Source organism: Hippocampus zosterae, chromosome 5, assembly GCF_025434085.1.
Source record: "Hippocampus zosterae strain Florida chromosome 5, ASM2543408v3, whole genome shotgun sequence".
NCBI lineage: Eukaryota > Metazoa > Chordata > Actinopteri > Syngnathiformes > Syngnathidae > Hippocampus > Hippocampus zosterae.
Genome location: NC_067455.1, coordinates 15,979,919 through 15,998,684, shown reverse-complemented (window position 1 = coordinate 15,998,684; position 18,766 = coordinate 15,979,919). Strand labels below are relative to the sequence as shown.

The 18,766-nt window shown below is 40.9% G+C and overlaps 1 protein-coding gene across 9 annotated transcripts in view; it reads right to left on the bottom strand.

The window, feature by feature from the left end:
* Positions 1 to 977: 977 nt before the first annotated feature.
* The window catches only part of adgrb1a (adhesion G protein-coupled receptor B1a), a 132,329-nt gene continuing 114,540 nt past the window's right edge, over positions 978 to 18,766 (bottom strand). For 7 of the 9 annotated variants that reach the window (XM_052066402.1, XM_052066407.1, XM_052066405.1 and 4 more), the window contains 6 exons: positions 18,594 to 18,689; positions 17,280 to 17,319; positions 13,568 to 14,229; positions 9,286 to 9,321; positions 8,921 to 9,079; positions 978 to 2,278 (listed from right to left, as the gene is read on the bottom strand). In XM_052066402.1, the coding sequence (XP_051922362.1) occupies positions 2,084 to 2,278; positions 8,921 to 9,079; positions 9,286 to 9,321; positions 13,568 to 14,229; positions 17,280 to 17,319; positions 18,594 to 18,689 (1,188 nt within the window). In that variant the 3' untranslated portion in view covers positions 978 to 2,083. The remainder of the gene's footprint in view (positions 2,279 to 8,920; positions 9,080 to 9,285; positions 9,322 to 13,567; positions 14,230 to 17,279; positions 17,320 to 18,593; positions 18,690 to 18,766) is intronic. The other 2 variants (XM_052066404.1, XM_052066409.1) reach the window with 2 other exon arrangements.

Here is an 18,766-nt window from a genome sequence, read left to right as displayed (position 1 = left end):
GCAAGTGGCAAAATGGCCGCCCCTTGAAATAGATTTAAAAAACACAGCAACAAAAAATGGGTGGATTTCGCTGCTTAATTCATAATTCACAAATCCAATTATAATCAAAATACTGTGTTTCGATTAATGGGGGTGCATGGAACACATAATAGTATTAAAAAATTTGTTTTTACTTGATTTCCAATTTAAACTGTTGAAATTTCATAAAAACGGCAATGGCACTTTACAGAGCTTTTCACATGTGCATGACGGATTCTAAGTGAGTTGAGAACCTTTGAAATGGTAAACGAGAGGCGACAGAAGTAGCATAAGTATAAGGGTGCCCCTTATACTTTTAATTCCGCTAAATTTAGTTTTTATCAGACGATTTCTTTTGTTCTTCTTCTGTGCATTTTTTTTCTTTTGAAATGTTGCACTGAGCGTAGTAACCACACCCGTGTGTGGCAATTACTTCAGAGTGAATTATGTTGTTCTAGTCTTTAACATTTTTGCAAACCGCTTCTTAGGTTTGCTTTTATACAGCAATTACAAAAACGTATAGCGAGCTGGCTTTTTGATTTAAATATACATACTGTACTGAATATGTACTAAATACATGCACAGTAAATCAATGCATTTCTATTGTCACTCGAAACAAAAAAAAACAGTATTTCTCTAACAACAGAACTAAATTCACAATACCTGCTTTGGTTAAAGTAGATATACATTTTTTTTAATTAGAAATAAGACACATTCACTTTGTGCTCTGAAAACTGTACATTAGCAAACAGAAGACCCCAGATAAAATAAAAAGGCAAGTTAGGAGAGGTGCGAGGGCTCTGTGAGAAAGGCTGGCGATCGAGCAGATTAGAGAACGGGACAACAGTGAGGAGATCCAAGAGTAAATGGTTGTGGTATAAAAACACGCAGGTTACATTGTGATACAGAACACGCATATAGTCCAGTATCCTGAAAAGACAGGAAAGGGAAAAGAAGGATATCGTAATACTTCTTTTGATATTTAATAATGACTCTTCAAAAGCAGAGTATGAAATATATTTAAACGCTGAAATGCACTCTGTAGAACTCTGTCATATAATTACAATGCTGTACATCGTGACTCCAAATGAGCCTTGTGCTTTCATGTTCCTTTTATGTATCACAACATACGGTAGACTGTATATTCATATCTTGAGCCACATACCTATTTTTAATTATTCAACATAGATATTCCTTTTTCAGACCAATTTTAAAAATGGAATTTTAGCAACACGAAGCCTGCCTGCTTGTCGTTGTCAACAAATGCCACACAGTTGAGTGTAGATGTGAGCTATCCCCGATCCTCAGGGGTGGAATTGTGGTCGAAGCCCAATTAGATGTCAAAGCCTGCTATAATTTCAGCAGAGGAATAATTCGAGGAGAAGGCAATTCTCCTTTTGGACGCTTGATTTTGTTTTCATCCACATTCCCCTTCAACTTGTCTCACCAGTGCCAACCGTGCTAGTGTGGAAAAAAAATGTCGGAGCCAGAAGGATATGGGTGATTTGTGCAGGCGAAGGGATTGACTTAAGGAGCATAGCAGCGGGCGCTTGGCAGTCTGTCCTCAAACTATTCTTGATATTTCAATTTATCACTGATGTTGAGGAAAAAAACATTTGAGCCATGTAAAACAGCAGTGCTGATTTAGAGAAAGAGAGTGCAACAGTGACGTAATAAGACTGAATGGATAGAAAGAAGACATGACTAATTACATTACAACCATTAAATACATACTAGACAACAAGTCATAGCCTTTGTGTATGATACACAATGGAGTCACTAAATGTCCGACCAAACCGTCCCTCCCCCGTAAGCAGTTTGGTACTCATGTCCATATTCAGGGAGGCAGTTCGTGTCTGATGAAAACACGGTCAAAACAGTAAATGAAACAACATACAAAGACATCATGACAGCAGTTCTCGTATGGAAATGTCCTGCATTTAGTGTCTTTTTTTACTCTCCTTTTTCCTCACATTTGCAGTAGAACTCATCCAGTACATGTGACATGTTCCTTATTTGTCCAAGAGTGAAGTGAAAGGTTACGCAAGGAAATACGCCTTATTTATCACACCTCCGTTTGCAGGTCCATGATATCCTGGCCTACCAAAGGAATAGTTGCACTTGTCTTCTCCCACTCTACCGTCTGCATCTCCAAAGGGGAGGTCACTGCTGTTGCCAGGTCTTTTCTTCCCCAAGATGGAGGTGAGTGGGTCTTTTGAATGCCCTCCCACACCCTCTTACTTGGAGTCTGCTGCTTATCCTAATAACAGAAAGAGAACACATTTGCTAATTATTATTTTTATGATTATATAGTATTTTCTTGAGATATACAATTGTGTGGCATGTAATCAACAGAGCACAAATTCTTCAACAAAATTCCATAGTAGGTTTTATTTCCATACATGGAAATGTTTTAATTTCAAAATAAAAAGAGGGAAAAAAATGGTATCATTCCCGTGAAGAGGTGGAAAACAGCTACAGAGCTGTTTTTTTAACCTAAACATTCAAGGTATCAAATAAAAAATAGTTGCCAAACTACGGAAGTGATACTGTGTACAGTATACAACAGTTCCTGAGAGCTGCTTGAAATCTGTGTTACATGGAGTCGACCAAATTCTGGTATTCCAGCCGAGGAAGATTGAACAACATTCCACAATTCCTCAGCATTTTTACATCAACTCACAAGTTCTCGGTTGGACTAATGTGTGGAGATTGGATTGGCTACTCAATAACATTATGTTGTGTGTTTGCAGTTGTTGTCTTGTTAAAACACCCATTTCAAGGGCACCAATGCAAGAGAAACATCCCCATATTGTGGTGCTACCATGTTTTATGACTGTCAGTGTAATCTAACTTGAATTCAGTGAAGGAGCTTTTCTTTTTTTTGTCCATCCATCCATTTACTTCTGCTTATCTACGGTCGGGGCATACTGGCAGCAGCTTTAGCAGAGAAGTTGAGAGTTTCCTCGTCCCAGCCACTTCATCCAGCTCTTCTGGGGAGATGCCGAGGAATTCCCAGGACAGACTCCCTCTAAAATGTCCTGGGTCTTCCCCGGGGCCTACTCCCAATGGGACGTGCCCAAAACACCTCACCAGGAAGGCATCATGGGGGAATCCTAAACAGATGCCCCAGCCAGCTCCTGGCCGGGGCATTTGGCTCCTCTCAATGCGGAGGAGCAGTGGTTGGAGTCTAAGTTCTTCCCAGATGACCAAAATTCTCACTTTATCTCGAGGTGAGAGCCTGGACATCCAAGGATCCGGGATCTTGTTCTTTCAGTCACAACTCACAGTTCATGACCACAGGTTAGGGTGGGAATGTGGATCGACCAGTAAATTGAGAGCTTCGCCTTGTGGATCAATGCCTTTTTCACCCTGACAGACCAACACAAAGTCCGCATCACTGCAGAGGCTGCACCGATCCGCCTGTCGATCTCTTGTTTCATTCTTTCCTCTGTCATGAACAAGACCTCAAGATACTGGAAATCCTCCATTTGAATCTGATCAAATGGCCATGAAAAGAGTCAGTCCTTGGACGCCCTTTTTTTTAGTTTGTTACCTTTGGGTCAAACGCTTCATAAAGCCAATGTCAGAAAGCCAATGTTGGCTAACATTGCTATGCAAATCACAGCTATATTCATCATTGTGTCCCAAATGCAGTTCAATTAATGTGCCGTGTCACTGTCTAGCGCAAATAAACAATTACAGGGGTAATTGTTTTCGGCAAATAATAGAGGAGGATTTCTGTTAGAAAACACCTGGAGTCACTGTCATTACAAATCAAAGACGGAGTGTCCAAAATCTTGAGGTTCAAATAAACTCGGGCCTGACTTTCAGCAATCATAGAAAATCAATCACCAAACAGATTTTCACCAGATTAAAAACATCTCCATACTGAATTGTTGCAGGCTCAAGCAGACCAGGAGAAACATATACATTCTTTTATCTCCAGTATACCGGTAATTGATTATTGCATTGAAAAGCGTATTGAATGAGCTGCAGCTCATTCAAAACACTTTAGCTTGGGTTCTGACCAGAGCAAAGGGATCATATATCACATCACTTCAGTTCTAAAGGCTTTACACTGGCTCACAAAGATGTGTAGAATAGATTTGAAAATTTTGCTACTTGTCTATAAATCATTGAATCGTTTGGCTTGTGTATACGTCAAATTCATGCTCATTGAATGTAAACCCAGTAGACCTCCGAGATCTGCAATCCCGGATTTTAAAGTAAACATGGCGAAGCTGCATTTAGTTGTTATGCTGCATGCAGATGAACGCTGCCAATAGCAGTGAAGTCAGCCCAGAGTGTAACTGCTTTTAAATCCAGATTATTTTTTTTTTTCTCACTTACCTTGGATTGAGGTTTTTCATATTTGAGATTGTAAACCCCAACACAACAAATTGAAACCAATGATATCTTAATTGACGTGCTTTCAATTCAACTTTTATAGTTTTTAGCTTCATAGTTTAAAAAAAAAAATCTAAGAACCCAACACTCACTAAAAAATATTACCATACATTAGTCACATGCACTCTTGATTACTGTCACTCACTTCTCACTGATTTACTCATTGACTCTAGCAGAACAAATGCAGTTGTTCCAAAACTCAGATTGCACACTCTCAAGGTCCCCTCACACCGGTCACACCTGTTTTTACAGCAACTCATTTGCAAATTACTCACCACATTATGGATGAAATCCTGCTCTTCACATTCAAAGCAACCAATAACCTTAGCAAATCACCAACTTCTTTCCTATGAACATCTACCCACCTTTTTCTCTCATGTCTTCCTCACCTAAATCCCCACTGCCATTCAATCACAAGTTAACTATATTTAACCACAGTTCAATTAGAGTGGCAACACGTAGGCCGAAGTGAGTGATCTCGAGCCAGTCAGTCTGGAAAAGATTTCAAAGCCCTTTCCAAAGGCTTTGGGAATTCTAGCAAACCACACTCAGAACAGTGGTGAACCTTCTCGGGAATAATCAACTTAAATGACTCCAAAGGTGCAACAATGACTCATCCAGCAGGTCACAAAAGAATCCAGAATGACATCCAAAGAACTGCAGGCCTCACTGGACCTCAGTTAAGGTTGTTTTGTTTTTGTTTGTTTGCAACGGCCTTCACCCTGGGCGGGTTGAACCGGCTTCTTCTTTGGCGCGCACGATATCCCTGATCATGGCGGCCCAAGCGCGGCGATCCTGTGCCAGGCCAACCGACAGCTTCAGCCAGTCCTGGTTCCACCGTCTCAGACCCACCACCAAGGGGCCGGAAAGATACGCGAGGTCTTCTTTCATCGTGGTGGCCCAGGTCTTGACTTGTCCACCACGCCGCTTGCGCCAGGCTGGCAAAGGAGCAGGAAGGAGAACATCCCTGATCAACTAGCCCTCCTGGTGGCGTGCCGCATGCCCGAACCAATGGAGTCGGCGTTGCAGGTAAGGGGCTAAGGTGCAGGCAGCGACGAAGGTCAGCAGTGGGGACCCGGTCCGATCGGCGGCGGCGGAGAATACGGCGGACGCAATCGTGATCAAAGACTTCCAGCTTGCGCTGGTCAGCGACTCTAATAGGCCAAGTCTCACAGCCATAAAGCAGGATGGTCCGCACGATCGCCTGGTAGACACGCCCCTTTGTCACTGCCGAGATCTCGCGCCGACCCCACAGATGGCGTTGTAGGCGCACGAAGGCGGATCTGACCTCAGTTAAGGTCAGTCATCATGACTCAACCAAAAGAAAGAAAGTGGGCAAAAATGGCATCCATGGCAGTGTTCCTAGTTAAAAAAAAAAAAAAAAAAAAGAATAAGAAAAGAAAATAGCTTGTCTCACCATTACGGTTGGCGTAAAATAACACTATATTTGATAAAAAGAACATCTTCGACAATGAAACACAGTGGTGGCAGAGTGCTAATTGGCTCTTTCAGCACACGGACGACTTGCTATGATGAAGGGAATAATGAATTCTATTGTCTCGCAAAAAAATCCTTGAGGTGATAGATCAGCTATCAGTTCGTGCCCGCAAGGTCAAGTGCTCAGGGATGCAGCATCACAAGCTCAAACATACTAGCAAGTCCGCCTCTGACTGGCTAAATAAACAAAATCAAGGTTTTGGAGTGGCCAAGTTGATGTCTAGACTTAAATGTAGAGAAAGGCTGTGGTATGACCTGAGGGGAACAGTTTCTGCTGAGTAATGATTGAGCTAAAACAATTTTGCAAGAAGATTGGGACAAATTTCTTACAGTGTTACGAGAAAGATTGAATTGTTTGATTTAGTTATTGCTGCCAAGAGGGTCAAAACCATTTACTTACATAGGGTCAGATATGTTTGGTGTTTTTCGTCTTAATAAATAAGATCATTTGGGAACTGCATGCTATATCCTGAGTACAAGGTACTGTCGGACTAAGTGGAGGTTCAGAGGGGTGAGAGCAGTGGTCCCCAACCTTTTTTGTGCTACGGATCAGGTGGGTTGACTACAAGCTGTTCGTGGACTGACAACCATTCCCCCCCCCCCCCCCCCCATCGCATTTCAATTTTAAAGCAATGGTACTGACAACAAACATAATTATAGAGTAATTAAATATTTAAACACATTTTTCATTCTTTCAACAGTACAGCAAATGTAGAACACATAAAATAACACAGTAAACTAATTAAAAATGGACCAATCAGGAATAATGAATACGTTTTAAATGTAAACATGATCATTTTTAAGTTATGATCCTATAGATCGTGTTGGCATCATTGCTACTTGCAAACACGATGAATCAAAAGATGACACAATTGATTCCTGCTTTCATCCGGTAGTTGCCGGCAAGTTATGAGTGACTAGGCTGTGCAAACTCGCATTTTCATGCTTTCCACTTGGTCACTTGGGTGCTACTTGTTCAAATACTTCAAGAGATTTCTTGTATTGTCTTGTTTTTGACAACATCCCACACACAACAGTGTCCTCCACCATGGTCCTCTAGAGATACCGCCAGGGGAGGAACTGCTCTTGTCAAAGCAGTTTCATTTTCGGAAGTCATGGCCACTCATCAGCTGCACGTTTAGATGTACCAGTATGTGTCATCAATTTGTTACGATTACTTTCTGTGTACTGCTTCTTCTTTCATTTATTAGCAGATTATTTTTACTTCAACTTGTAAACCAATGTTGGAATGGGGAGTTCGATCCGCTAAATTTGCACATATTTCTGGCATAATTGGCCGTAATGGTGTAAATATGCTCACAGCTGGCCACTGGTCACGTAATATCACAAATCACAATATTATAATCGCCCAGCCCTATTTACATGGCCATTTGGAAGGTAAGGGCTGGGTGGTATTGGATGGGGATGGTGTGTATGACTGTTGCCCAGCAAAAACAAAAACATAACAAAAAGATATTGGTCTGTCTCTGTGCTGCCTGGTACCAAATAGGTCGCAATCCGGTACCGATCCGGGGACCAGTGGTTAGGGACACCTGGGTTCGAGACTTTTCCATTGCCAGCCCCTCCCTTTGGAATGACCTCCTATTAAACAATATGACTATTTTCAGGGTCATAAAAGAGGTGTCATCTGAGATCTGGGCAGGCTTCATCAGTCAACACAAATATGGCAGTTCGAGCTTGGCAGCTGTTTTATCTCGTGTTAGATTAGGCATCTTTGGCACAGTAGTAGATAGGTGACTGGAGCTAGGATGTGATGTTACGGTGACCTTTTCTCCAGTCTCAGCGCATCTTCCTATCTATTTATACCCTTGCACACATTTCTAGTTGAAACCAGTTAAGAGTCTGGTTTCAACTAGGAGTCCAGCAGTCACATGAACTTGGCAGACCCCATGCCATTTATTGACCCCAAATTTTTGCCTTGAAATAAGAGGCAGGGCGATTAACCAACCAAGTAATCGAATGAATAATCCGTGTATAATGAATACAATGAATAATCCAGCCCAAATTATGACATTCTTTTATGCCAAGACACTGATTGTGTTAATTATTTCTCACAATAATTAGGAAACAGATAAATAGCAATATGCTACACATTTCAATAAATCTCTTCGATTGTTCACATTTTCAATTGATCACTCGGATAACATTTCCAGAAAATCATAATGTCCTGACCTATTTTTCGAATAGCCCCGTGGACTACTGATGTGGTCCTTGGTGGGCTACCTGGCGACCGTGGGCACCATGTTGGTGACCCCTGCATTAAATAGTTCAACAGACGAAATACAGTCTTCTGGTAATTACAATTAGTGGACATTAAAGACAAAAAAAAGGACCGGATGAAGGTTCCCTCGGAACTTTTCACTAGCTTATGTAATAATAATATTGATATTGATTATTACTATTAAATGGTCACTGTAGAAATTTTAATGGGTGACACCCCTTGCCTCCTTGCACTTATTTACCAATCTGTCCATAATTCCACGACAGTACACATAGAACTGGTGTTTACCCTTGATAATGAAATTCTAAAGTGAAATGAAGATGACAGATTACTTATCAAAACATGGTTGCAATTCCAATCATTTCTACTCGCATGAAAGGAAACTTGATCTCCCCACCCCAGGGATAATAACACACATAATTATAATCAACATGCAGTCAATGTTTTCTTACAGCATGGGAACAAATAAGTTAAAATGACAATGACAAACACTTGGAAGAAAGGGGCGGGGGGAAACCAGAAAAAAATGAAAGATGGGACAACAGCACAATAAGCCAGTTTGCAGTCACAGCTTCGTGCGGGCCTGTAAAGCTCCTCAACAGCAAACTAATCAATTGAGTTGACGTGAAAACTCACTGAATCTGACTTCAAGAGAAAACTCCACTCACGTTTCAGATTTTCGCTTGTATTAGGTCAAAGGAGAACATGGTTAGAGGGGTGGGGTGTAGAACAGAATAAAGTCAAACTCTTTACACTTATGTTGGTCTTGTCGCTGCCGGCAGAGGACACGCTCCATCTTTTAGTAGCTTTGGCATCAACAGGTGAAGACTCTACATCCATGTCTGCATTGTGAATCTTCCTGTTCAGGTCCTGAAACATGTCCTGGTGGCGTTTCCGGGTGTGCATTATCTTCTACACAAGAAGATTGTACATTACGCACAAAGGAAATAGCACAGATGCCCATCAATTCCACTTCGCCCTATTCTTAGTCATCTCTAATCTCTCTAATTACGTTCCATACCTAACAGTGAATAACAAATGTTTGCAAACATCAACAGATTATAATACAAAAGAGACTAATCGAAGCTCTGTGTATGAATAAAAGAGACTAAAATTACCTCAAAGTCAAGCTCTGCATAGCGTGATTTTCGCCTCTGGTGGGAGATGATACAGACAGATTAATGACTTGTAATGATATTATGCGCCACTTGAGAAGACAAATGCTTGAGTATCCTCAATACATTTCAGTCTGGTGGAAAGTCAATAAGGGACTTTCTGCGACTCATAGGAGCGCAGTGATGGCAAAGGGAGAAAACTAGGTTTGTCGCTGGTCATTCCAGCCCCGTTGGCAAAAGCTTGCATTTAACAGATTGTGACCAAATGACCTTTAAGTCAGCTGTCACTGAATAGAGAGGGAAAACCTGACCTTCAGGCTGCCCAGTTGCTCTGGCAACTGCTGCTTCACACGCCATTATGGAAGTGTGTTTTGCCCTGAAGTGAAAAGACACCAGCAGACAGATGTTGGGGCCACTGTGTGCTGCTCACTGCGCTGCCACATCTTGCGACTGCAGTCAGCACTATAAACTGGACTAAACTCAAACTGTTTCGCCGCCAAGGGGTTTCTTATGTTCATCCTTGCTTACGTTTTTGGATGCAGTTTTGTTCACCCATGAAATAAGATGACTTTTGTCGAATTTAAGGCATCAGTAAAGCGGGGACTGGAATATGCGTCAAATGTATCAAACTGATGAATGGATGAAAAAAAATATTAATAATCAAAGAGCATATTATGTGATGAGACAAAAGAATGTGTAACCTACCAAAAATAACTTTGATAAAAATACAATACACAAATCCTACTGATTTGTCTTAAAATGTGGGTAATGCTGGTAAATACAATGAAAATTCTCACGGTTATAATATTCCCATGAACAAATTGACGGAAATGTTCCAGTTTGATCTGATTAAGGCGACACACTGCCAGCATCTTGTGTTGTCACTTGTTTTTGTTTGTTTGTTTATTGAACATACAAACATATAGCAGAAATTTGGCAGGGAGTCAAGGGAAGTTAAAAAAAACTTAAAAGAAAAAAAAGTCATCATTCAGCACAATGTAGATGTTCAAAGGAAGTAGGAAAAAGTAAAACATCAATCTAGTCCTACCCCTTATACTTTGTGAATTGTAACTTGTTTGATATTAATATAATAATAGATCATTCATTTAGCTGATCTCAATCCGAGAAAAGGAAAAAAGTCAACATTAAAGGCCTACACAAGTATACAAATGCATGTACGCTTATGATATGATAAGATAACCATTATTTGTCCCACATTGGGGACATTTACAGCAGCAAAATTGGGGGGGGGGGTAGTAAAGAAGAAAAAAATATACTACATAATATGCATGCATAACATGCATTTTTGACACCAGCTTTGAATGACAAGTTCCATATGTTTTTGAAAGGTCGGGCAACATGTTCTATAATATTTTGACAAATGTCATATTAATATTAAAACAATCTGAGGACTTTTCTTTTTTTTAAACATTTTGACAGGAACATGGTGGAGGAGTTATTTTGTCTATATTGACCCATTTCAAACGTATTTATTGGCTCAGGAATTTCTTTTGCTAGTTTCCAACCGATATTGAAAAAATACGCTACTTCTGCAGTTTTATCAACAATAGTATTTGTGTCTTTTATAAATTATTCTGGATTGTCTACTCTTTTAGAGCTATTTTTGATTACATTTTGTATTTTCCATTCTTGGGTGTTGCTTTTGTTCTGCTCTAATAATGCATGATAACGATCTCTCTTACTTATTCTTATAATATTTAAAAATTTATTTATAGGTCTACTTTCTTTCAGCGCCTCTAGTTCTCAATTTTATAAATGTTTTACTTTAAATGTTTTTTCTTTTTACATGCATTCTCTATACCACGTCTTACTTACTACACTACCTGGTGACTTTAGTTAATGGAAAATGTTTCGCATATAAAAAGATTATAGTGGACTGAACTGCATCATATTTGGGTCATCGTTTGAATAAACCTCAGACCAGTTTGGATTTTCTAGGTCTAACTTTAAAGCAGCAAAGGAACATAGTGTTCTTTGCCTTATTTCTGATATTTGAGTTGTTAACTTTGTTTTATTTGTTTTTTTAATCAAAATCATTATGAAAAAAAATGCAAAGACAGGGAGATGGTCACTTATGTTGGTAAAAAGATCACCTTCCATTTTATAGTCAATTTTATTTATAAATATGTTATCAATAAATATGGCTGTTTGAAGTATTATTCTACTAGGTTTCAAGTTAACTGGGAACAGACTGGTGTTCGACACTGTATTTATTCATTAAGTCAGTTTTTTTCATGTCATTCTGATTTAACAAACAATTCAATGTTAAAATCATTTTTATAAATATACAGTGTGTTTGCGTGTGTGTGTATATACAGTATATATATATATATATATATATATATATATATACAGTATATATATATACGCACTTCTCTCCTCATCCTCAACTTCAGCAGCCATCTATCCAACCGCACCAACGCCGACTGTCCAACAGCGCCGGCATATCCACTGAACAAAACGGGGTTGTGAAAAATGCTGCCCATTACAGGCGCAAAAAACACAAGCGCCCCAGGTCTGTCCAGCACCGACAGTCAATGGCGCCGACATTCCTCCCAATCAAAATCTGTACTGGTACAGGCGTGCTGCCGAGAAGGCGCAACCACCAAGCACAGATACTTTTCCTTTGACGAATGGCGTGGCCAAAAAACGTTGAAAACAGTCCATATCAGGTCCACACTATGAAACAATAAACAACATGTGACAAAACAAAAGACAAAAACACCAAAAAAAGAACAAAAAAGCAACGCCCTGGAAGAGCACTTGCCGAAGGCTGCCTACTCGGGGCCATCTTGGAAAAAAAGTATATATATATATATATTATATATATATATATATATACACACACATATATACATATATATATATATATATATATATATATATATATATACATACATACATACACACACACACACACACACACATACACATCCGGGATCTGAAGGCATTCCCAGGTTCCCAGTCAGTTCCCAGTCAGTTTCTCCAGCTTGTCCTGGATCGTTCCCATGGCCTTCTGTCAGTGGGACATGCCCAGAACACCTCACAAAAGAGGCGTGTAGGAGGCATCCTAATCAGATGCCCAAACCACCTCATCTGGCTCCTCTCAACGTGGAGAAGCAGCGGTTCCACTCTGAGTACCCCCGAGATGACTGAGTTTGTCACCCCATCTCCAAGGACACGCTGCAAAGGAAACTCATTTTGGCCGCTTGTATTCAGAATCTCCTTTTTTTCAGTACAACCCTCCACTTGTGTCCATAAGTAAGAGTAGGAATGTAGATCGATTGGTAAATTGAGGGATTTGCCTTTCGGCTCTCCTCCTTCTTTATTCCACGACAGACCCATAGAGAGCATCACAGTCGACGCTGTACCGGTCTGCCTGTGGCTCTATCCTTCCCTCACTCATGAACAAGACCTCAAGATACTTCAAGATAATTTGTCCACTTGGGGCAGGATCTCATCCCTGACCTGGAGAAGGCCAACCACTCTTTTATGACTGAGGACTATGGTCTCAGATTTGTGCGTTCTGATGTCTGTCATCCCAACCGTTTCACACTCGGCTGCGAAGCGATTACTAGTAGATGAGAAAAGCATATCTTTAACCTGGGTTTAAAAGCATTTACACGTTATTGGTATGTTTTGAATCGTTATTCATTTATATTATTCTCTCTGATAACAGTGTTCAACAAATATTTTGGTTCCAAAATAAGTTTCAACGGTTTTAGGGTATTTTGATGTCGCTAAATCCGAAAATTATTTTGGCTTTTTCGAATTAGCTGCAATTTTGAGATATTCTTTTCCCCAATAAAGGGCTAAAAATATGCAAAACAATACGCTACAAGGGCGGCCCGGTAGTCCAGTGGTTAGCACGTCGGCTTCACAGTGCGGAGGTGCCGGGTTCGATTCCAGCTCCGGCCTCCCTGTGTGCAGTTTGCATGTTCTCCCCGGGTCTGCGTGGGTTTTCTCCGGTTTCCTCCCACATTCCAAAAACATGCGTGGCAGGCTGATTGAACACTCTAAATTGTCCCTAGGTGTGAGTGTGAGCGTGGATGGTTGTTCGTCTCTGTGTGCCCTGCGATTCGCTGGCAACCGATTCAGGGTGTCCCCCGCCTACTGCCCGGAGACGGCTGGGATAGGCTCCAGCACCCCCGCGACCCTAGTGAGGATCAAGCGGTTCGGAAGATGAATGAATGAATACGCGACAACTTTGAGGCTGTGTCTTTTCAGTGTATTGCTTGGTCAAGATGGCAGTATGGCTACTCACCTCCAGGGAGCTTGTAGATAGTGTAGAAACAGTTTCACTCTTTGTCATCACAACAGAGTTTCCAGATTCTGCTCCATTACAGGTGCTGCTGTCCACTTGAGAGTCTCTTGGCAGGTTTTGAAGGTTGTGCGCAGGTGAGTCTCTCTCTGAACATGACACACTGACCTGGTCAGCAGGCAAGCTCTTCAGTCCGAATCCAAGCACTGGCTCACCACTGACAGGGTTAGCCAGGTGGATGTGCCTTGTCTGAGGCAGCTGCTCAACACTAATGTTGTACTTGGTTGGATGCTCTTCTTTGCCCTTGGCTGGCCTGAGGGTAGCTGTGTTGTTGGTTGGTAATAGGACTAGCCCTGGGGCTTTGCCAGTGCCCTCACAACTGCTTCCTTCGCCATTCCTTTGTGGAAGGTCACCATCTAGCTGCTTAAAGAGCTCACTGTCACATATGTAAATGGATTTGGCACCTGGCAACTCAGTGCTGATTCCTTTAGTAGTACATTTCTCTCTGCGTAGAGTCAGTGTGTGGCTGGTATAATCTGCCATGTTCTGGAGATGGACCTTGGCCATACTGGCTGGCATTGTATTGAAGTTAGATCCCCTTTGAAGGGTTACAGCCCCAGAAGTGGGCTTTTCCTCTCCCTGGAGGGAGGAGTGCTTCATATTGCCTAGGTGAGCAGACAAGAAAGATGCGAAAAGAAATAGTCATTCAAGGTACATTAATGTTTGACACAATCCATCCCGTGATGCTCGTCGCCTTTTGAGATGGTTAGCTTTGAGATCAATTATAATCAAAATAATTTATTCCAGAGTCCGAACTCATGACTCCATTCAAACTGTTCTCATCATGTGCGCTCTGGACAAAAGCTATTCACTCTGATGTTAATTAGTCAAAAACAAACAAAAAAAAACACTCATAATTTTAATAGCAAATGAGGATGTGGAATACATATTGCATCACATACAGTATGCACTTTGTGTATTTATCTTGAACACAAATTGTCCAACAACTATTACATCTGTTCTGCACTGTAGATTTTGGCTATGTTAGACAAAGATGGACAAGGTTGAGAAAAATCACTCGTGGTAGATTGAAAATGTAAGACAGTAGAAGAAAAGAAAAATCTGCAACAATTGGCTGCGGAATATTGTTGCCGGATGTGCCGAGGAATTGGAAATTATTATTTTCGATAGGGTTGTGGTCAGAGCAGAGCTTGCATAAAGTCGTAGAGTTTGTTAACTACAATTTGGAGTGTTTTTTGCATTATTTTATTATTATTATTATTATTATTTATTATTTATTAAAAACACGTTTTTAAAAAGGCAACGAAAGCAGAACCGAGTTCGGGTGTATTTTATTTAGCCATCGTACAATGTTCTCACGTTTTTCGATCAATCATCACCCAGATATCCATCAAAGTCCTCATCCTCTGTATCAGAAGCAGAGGACTGCACATCCCAGTTGTCATTGAACGCATAACATGCTAGTGTGAGTTGCTACGCATTGCCGAGCGTAAAGAAGGAGCAGCAACAGCAAAGTCAACATTTCTCTCGTGTGAAGCTTTCCCACATTTGAAAGTAAAGAACAGAGCGAAACATGGTGGCAGCGCGTGTGTGTGTAGAAAGAATTGAACAATTGTGGAAGTACCGTAATCCATCAAAAACGCCGCGTTCCCTCTCGTTGTTGCGTATTGTGGCGTAACTCGCCCAGCGCTGCCTCTCACTCTTTGTAAAGTTGTGTTTGCCATCGATCATCTATTGTTCCCATGCCGTTCGCAACGTATTTGGAACCGTGAGTCACCGCTTGGAATTGAAATGGATTTCCATGGGACAGGAGAAGTGAACCAATCTCTTTTTTTGTCAATTGATGCTACAGCTTCTTGTTGACTTTGAAACTTAGCTTGTAGCCGACGTGTGCACATTTTGAGCATGACGTCTCTGATCCACTGGTTAAAGGACACTTTGATTCTCTCCTCTTTCATCTCAAACTGCTTCAAACAACAAAGCGTGGGATGGAAAAGTGGTTCAGACTGCACGACTGTCCGTGTTTTGTTATGTGTTGTGTTTATTATTTTACTTTATGTTAACTGTTTTGTTAAGCGCTTTGTTACAGCTGCCGCACTCTATACAGGTGTTGGTACCTGCTTGCGGCATCCCTTTAGCGTCCACTTACACGCCCACCCTTCACCCATTGGCTTGCCTGTCCTCTCTCTCTCTCTCTCTCTCTCTCTCTCTCTCTCTCTCTCTCTCTCTCTCTCTCTCTCTCTCTCTCTCTCTCTCTCTCTCTCTCTCTCTCTCTCTCTCTCTCTCTCTCTCTCCCCCCCCCCCCCCCCTCTCCATATATGTATATATGCACGCCCACCCTTCCCTGATTGGCCGACTTCTTTCCCGCATGCCTGGCCACAGTCACTTCCGCCTTTTCTCTATATAAACAGCGTGTCGGCTGTCAGTCAGATTTTGGAACTCAGCGCATACAAAGGACGCTCCGCACCATAAGGCGTCCTGTCCATTTTGGAGAAAATTTAAGACTTTTAATGGCGCCTAATAGTCGTGAAAATACGGTAATTCTTATGTAACAATGGATGAAATAGTGAAGCTGGTGGTACAGATTTTAGCTAGCAGCATTCACCGCTTGCCTGGGTCATTCCTTTGAATGAGAAGTCGCCAAGGTCAAAGTCGCCAGGTCTCCAAAAGGAGGGTGAAACGTACCCAACGGAAACATCCACTGGTATTGACCATGATGAAGAGATCATCTAGCCGCAGCCGAACCCCCAGCCTGACAGTCGTGGTCCCCACCTTGGGGTTGGCGGCTTGGTGGGGCTGTAATTTTTATGTCTTGGCGGTGAACGGCGGTGTCAATCTCGCTTAAACCGGAAAATTGAGTGTGAAAGCTTATATGCATTTGATGGGCTGTAATTTGCGATGCCAACACATCTTCCAATGACTATTATTATTTTGAATAGCTGCAATGGAGGCCACGGCAGGAAAATATGGAAAATTGGCTTAAGAGCATGGAACGAGCTAGCAAGAGGATGATTTCAAAGTTCGACTTCTATTTAAAGTCACGTCATTTGGACGTGTCACAATTGCTATCCTGCCTGTTGCGCTCTCAACTCTTTTGCCGTTCAGTGGGGCAGCTCTGTAACAGGCATGGAAGACTTAGGTTATTTCAGAAGTATCTTTTGGCTTACCCAGAGTGTTTTTGCATAGTTTGCAAGCCATTGTTTTTCCAACTGCCTAATGATTTAGCGTAAAGGGAGACAATTGTAAACACGCAGACTTGCCTCTGTGCGTGTGTGAGGCTCCGCTTGCACTCTGACTATTATCCCCACAAAAATTCACAAAATGTGTAATGTAAAATTAAGCTATTACTGCTCCTTTTGTCAAGATATGAATAGGTTGTGATTATTTGGTTACTTTGTGACCTATAAAATTTCACAAATATGATCTTTTTGCACCACTACGGATGAGCTGAAAGCAATGGTCGCACCACAGTTCCGGGACATCCCTAATTATTTTGGTTTCAGTGCCACTGGTTTAATATTTGTATAATGGCCAGGAGGTATGCCCTGAAAATGTGTTTGTACTATTTGTGAACCCACCCCTTGTCTGTTCACAAATATTTTCAAAAGGATTTAAAAGTGTGAAAATGATCCAGTTGAGAAAATCTTTCAAAATGATTCAAAAGGGCAAAAATGAATGTACAAGGCCCATTTACCTGATCTGCAAGCCATATCAACATCCTTCTCAAAGTCAGTCTGGTAACAAAATGTAAAAAGAAAAATAATTAATTACAAATAACGAGAAATTACGCATATGAGCTGATACAAATGACATGAAAAGTCTGTACATCCCTGTTCAAATGTCAGGTTTTTGTGATATAAAAAGTGATACCTACTGTATAAAAATCATCAAAAAAAACTTTCTATCAATGTGACCTATATCCAGTCCAACTCAATAAAAAAAAAATTTCCAATGTATTTGAAAAGGGAAGTAAATATAAACAAATGAGATAGACACCTTTTATCACATTCAAACTCATGTGAAATGGGAGTTATTTGAAGTGCCTCTGATTAACGCCAAATAATTACACTGTTCTAGGAGGCTTTTCATGACCTTTTTTTCCTTTCTAAAAGAAGAAGCCTGAAATGTATGTGCTTACACTGAGTTTTATTTGAAGCTATCCAATATACCCCACACTATGACTAAAATCCAAGAAAAACACAGCCCCAAAGCTGCCAATGCTTCACTGTAGGTGTGGTGTTTTTCCCCCCATGATGAGCAGTGTTGTTTATGTGCCAAACATACATTTCGGGGAGTTCAAGTGTGTTTTTAAACTTTTTTTTGGGCTGTAAAATAAGGCATCTTGCTACCCAGCTCCATAACACACAAGAGATTGTTTTCAAAATGTATTAGACATGTTCTTGCCAGACTCCTTTAATGTTGCTGTCGCCCTGTAGGCAGCCTCAATGTCCAGTTGTCGTCTCGTCTTTTCATCATTATTGGAGGGACGTCCAGTTCTCGGTCATGTTAATGTCGTAATATATTTACAACGCTTTTTGATTATTGTCTTTGCTACGTTCCAGGGTGTACAGCATTTCATGTACTGGCAATCCTTTTGTTCCCTTTTCCTGACTGACACTTTAAATTAGATACTTCTGATGCTGTGGAACATCTCTGTAGATCATGGCTTGTGCCGGAAGATGTTATAACATCGTCAAGAAAAGCCTATTAGAACACCTGAACTTCATTCAGCGTTAATCAGAAGATTTCAAATGGTGGTAGGCGTGTCCAAACTAAAAAAATGGAATATAAAGAGGCATGTTTTTTATTTTTTTAAATATCCATTATGGATCAACCAGAGAAACTGTAGACAAACAAGCTGGCAGGCAGGCAGGAAAGCATGCCGACAGATAAATAGTTAAATGATTGTGAAGTGGCAATGAATCGCATCAATAACAATTATATATTGAGTGTGGTCATAATTTCTTTTGTTACATTTTGAAAAAAGCTTACAGAAAAAAATCCATACCACAAGCTGAGCATGTCCATTCTGGAAAGATCCACCAGAATCCCCATTACCATCTTCCTGGCGGTCTCCCACGCGGCACTTTACTGCTTCCTGAACCTGTTTTAACACAATAAAGCTCCTGGCCTTATTTCTGGTGTTTGATGTAAATGATGGTCAACCCTTACTAAATTCAG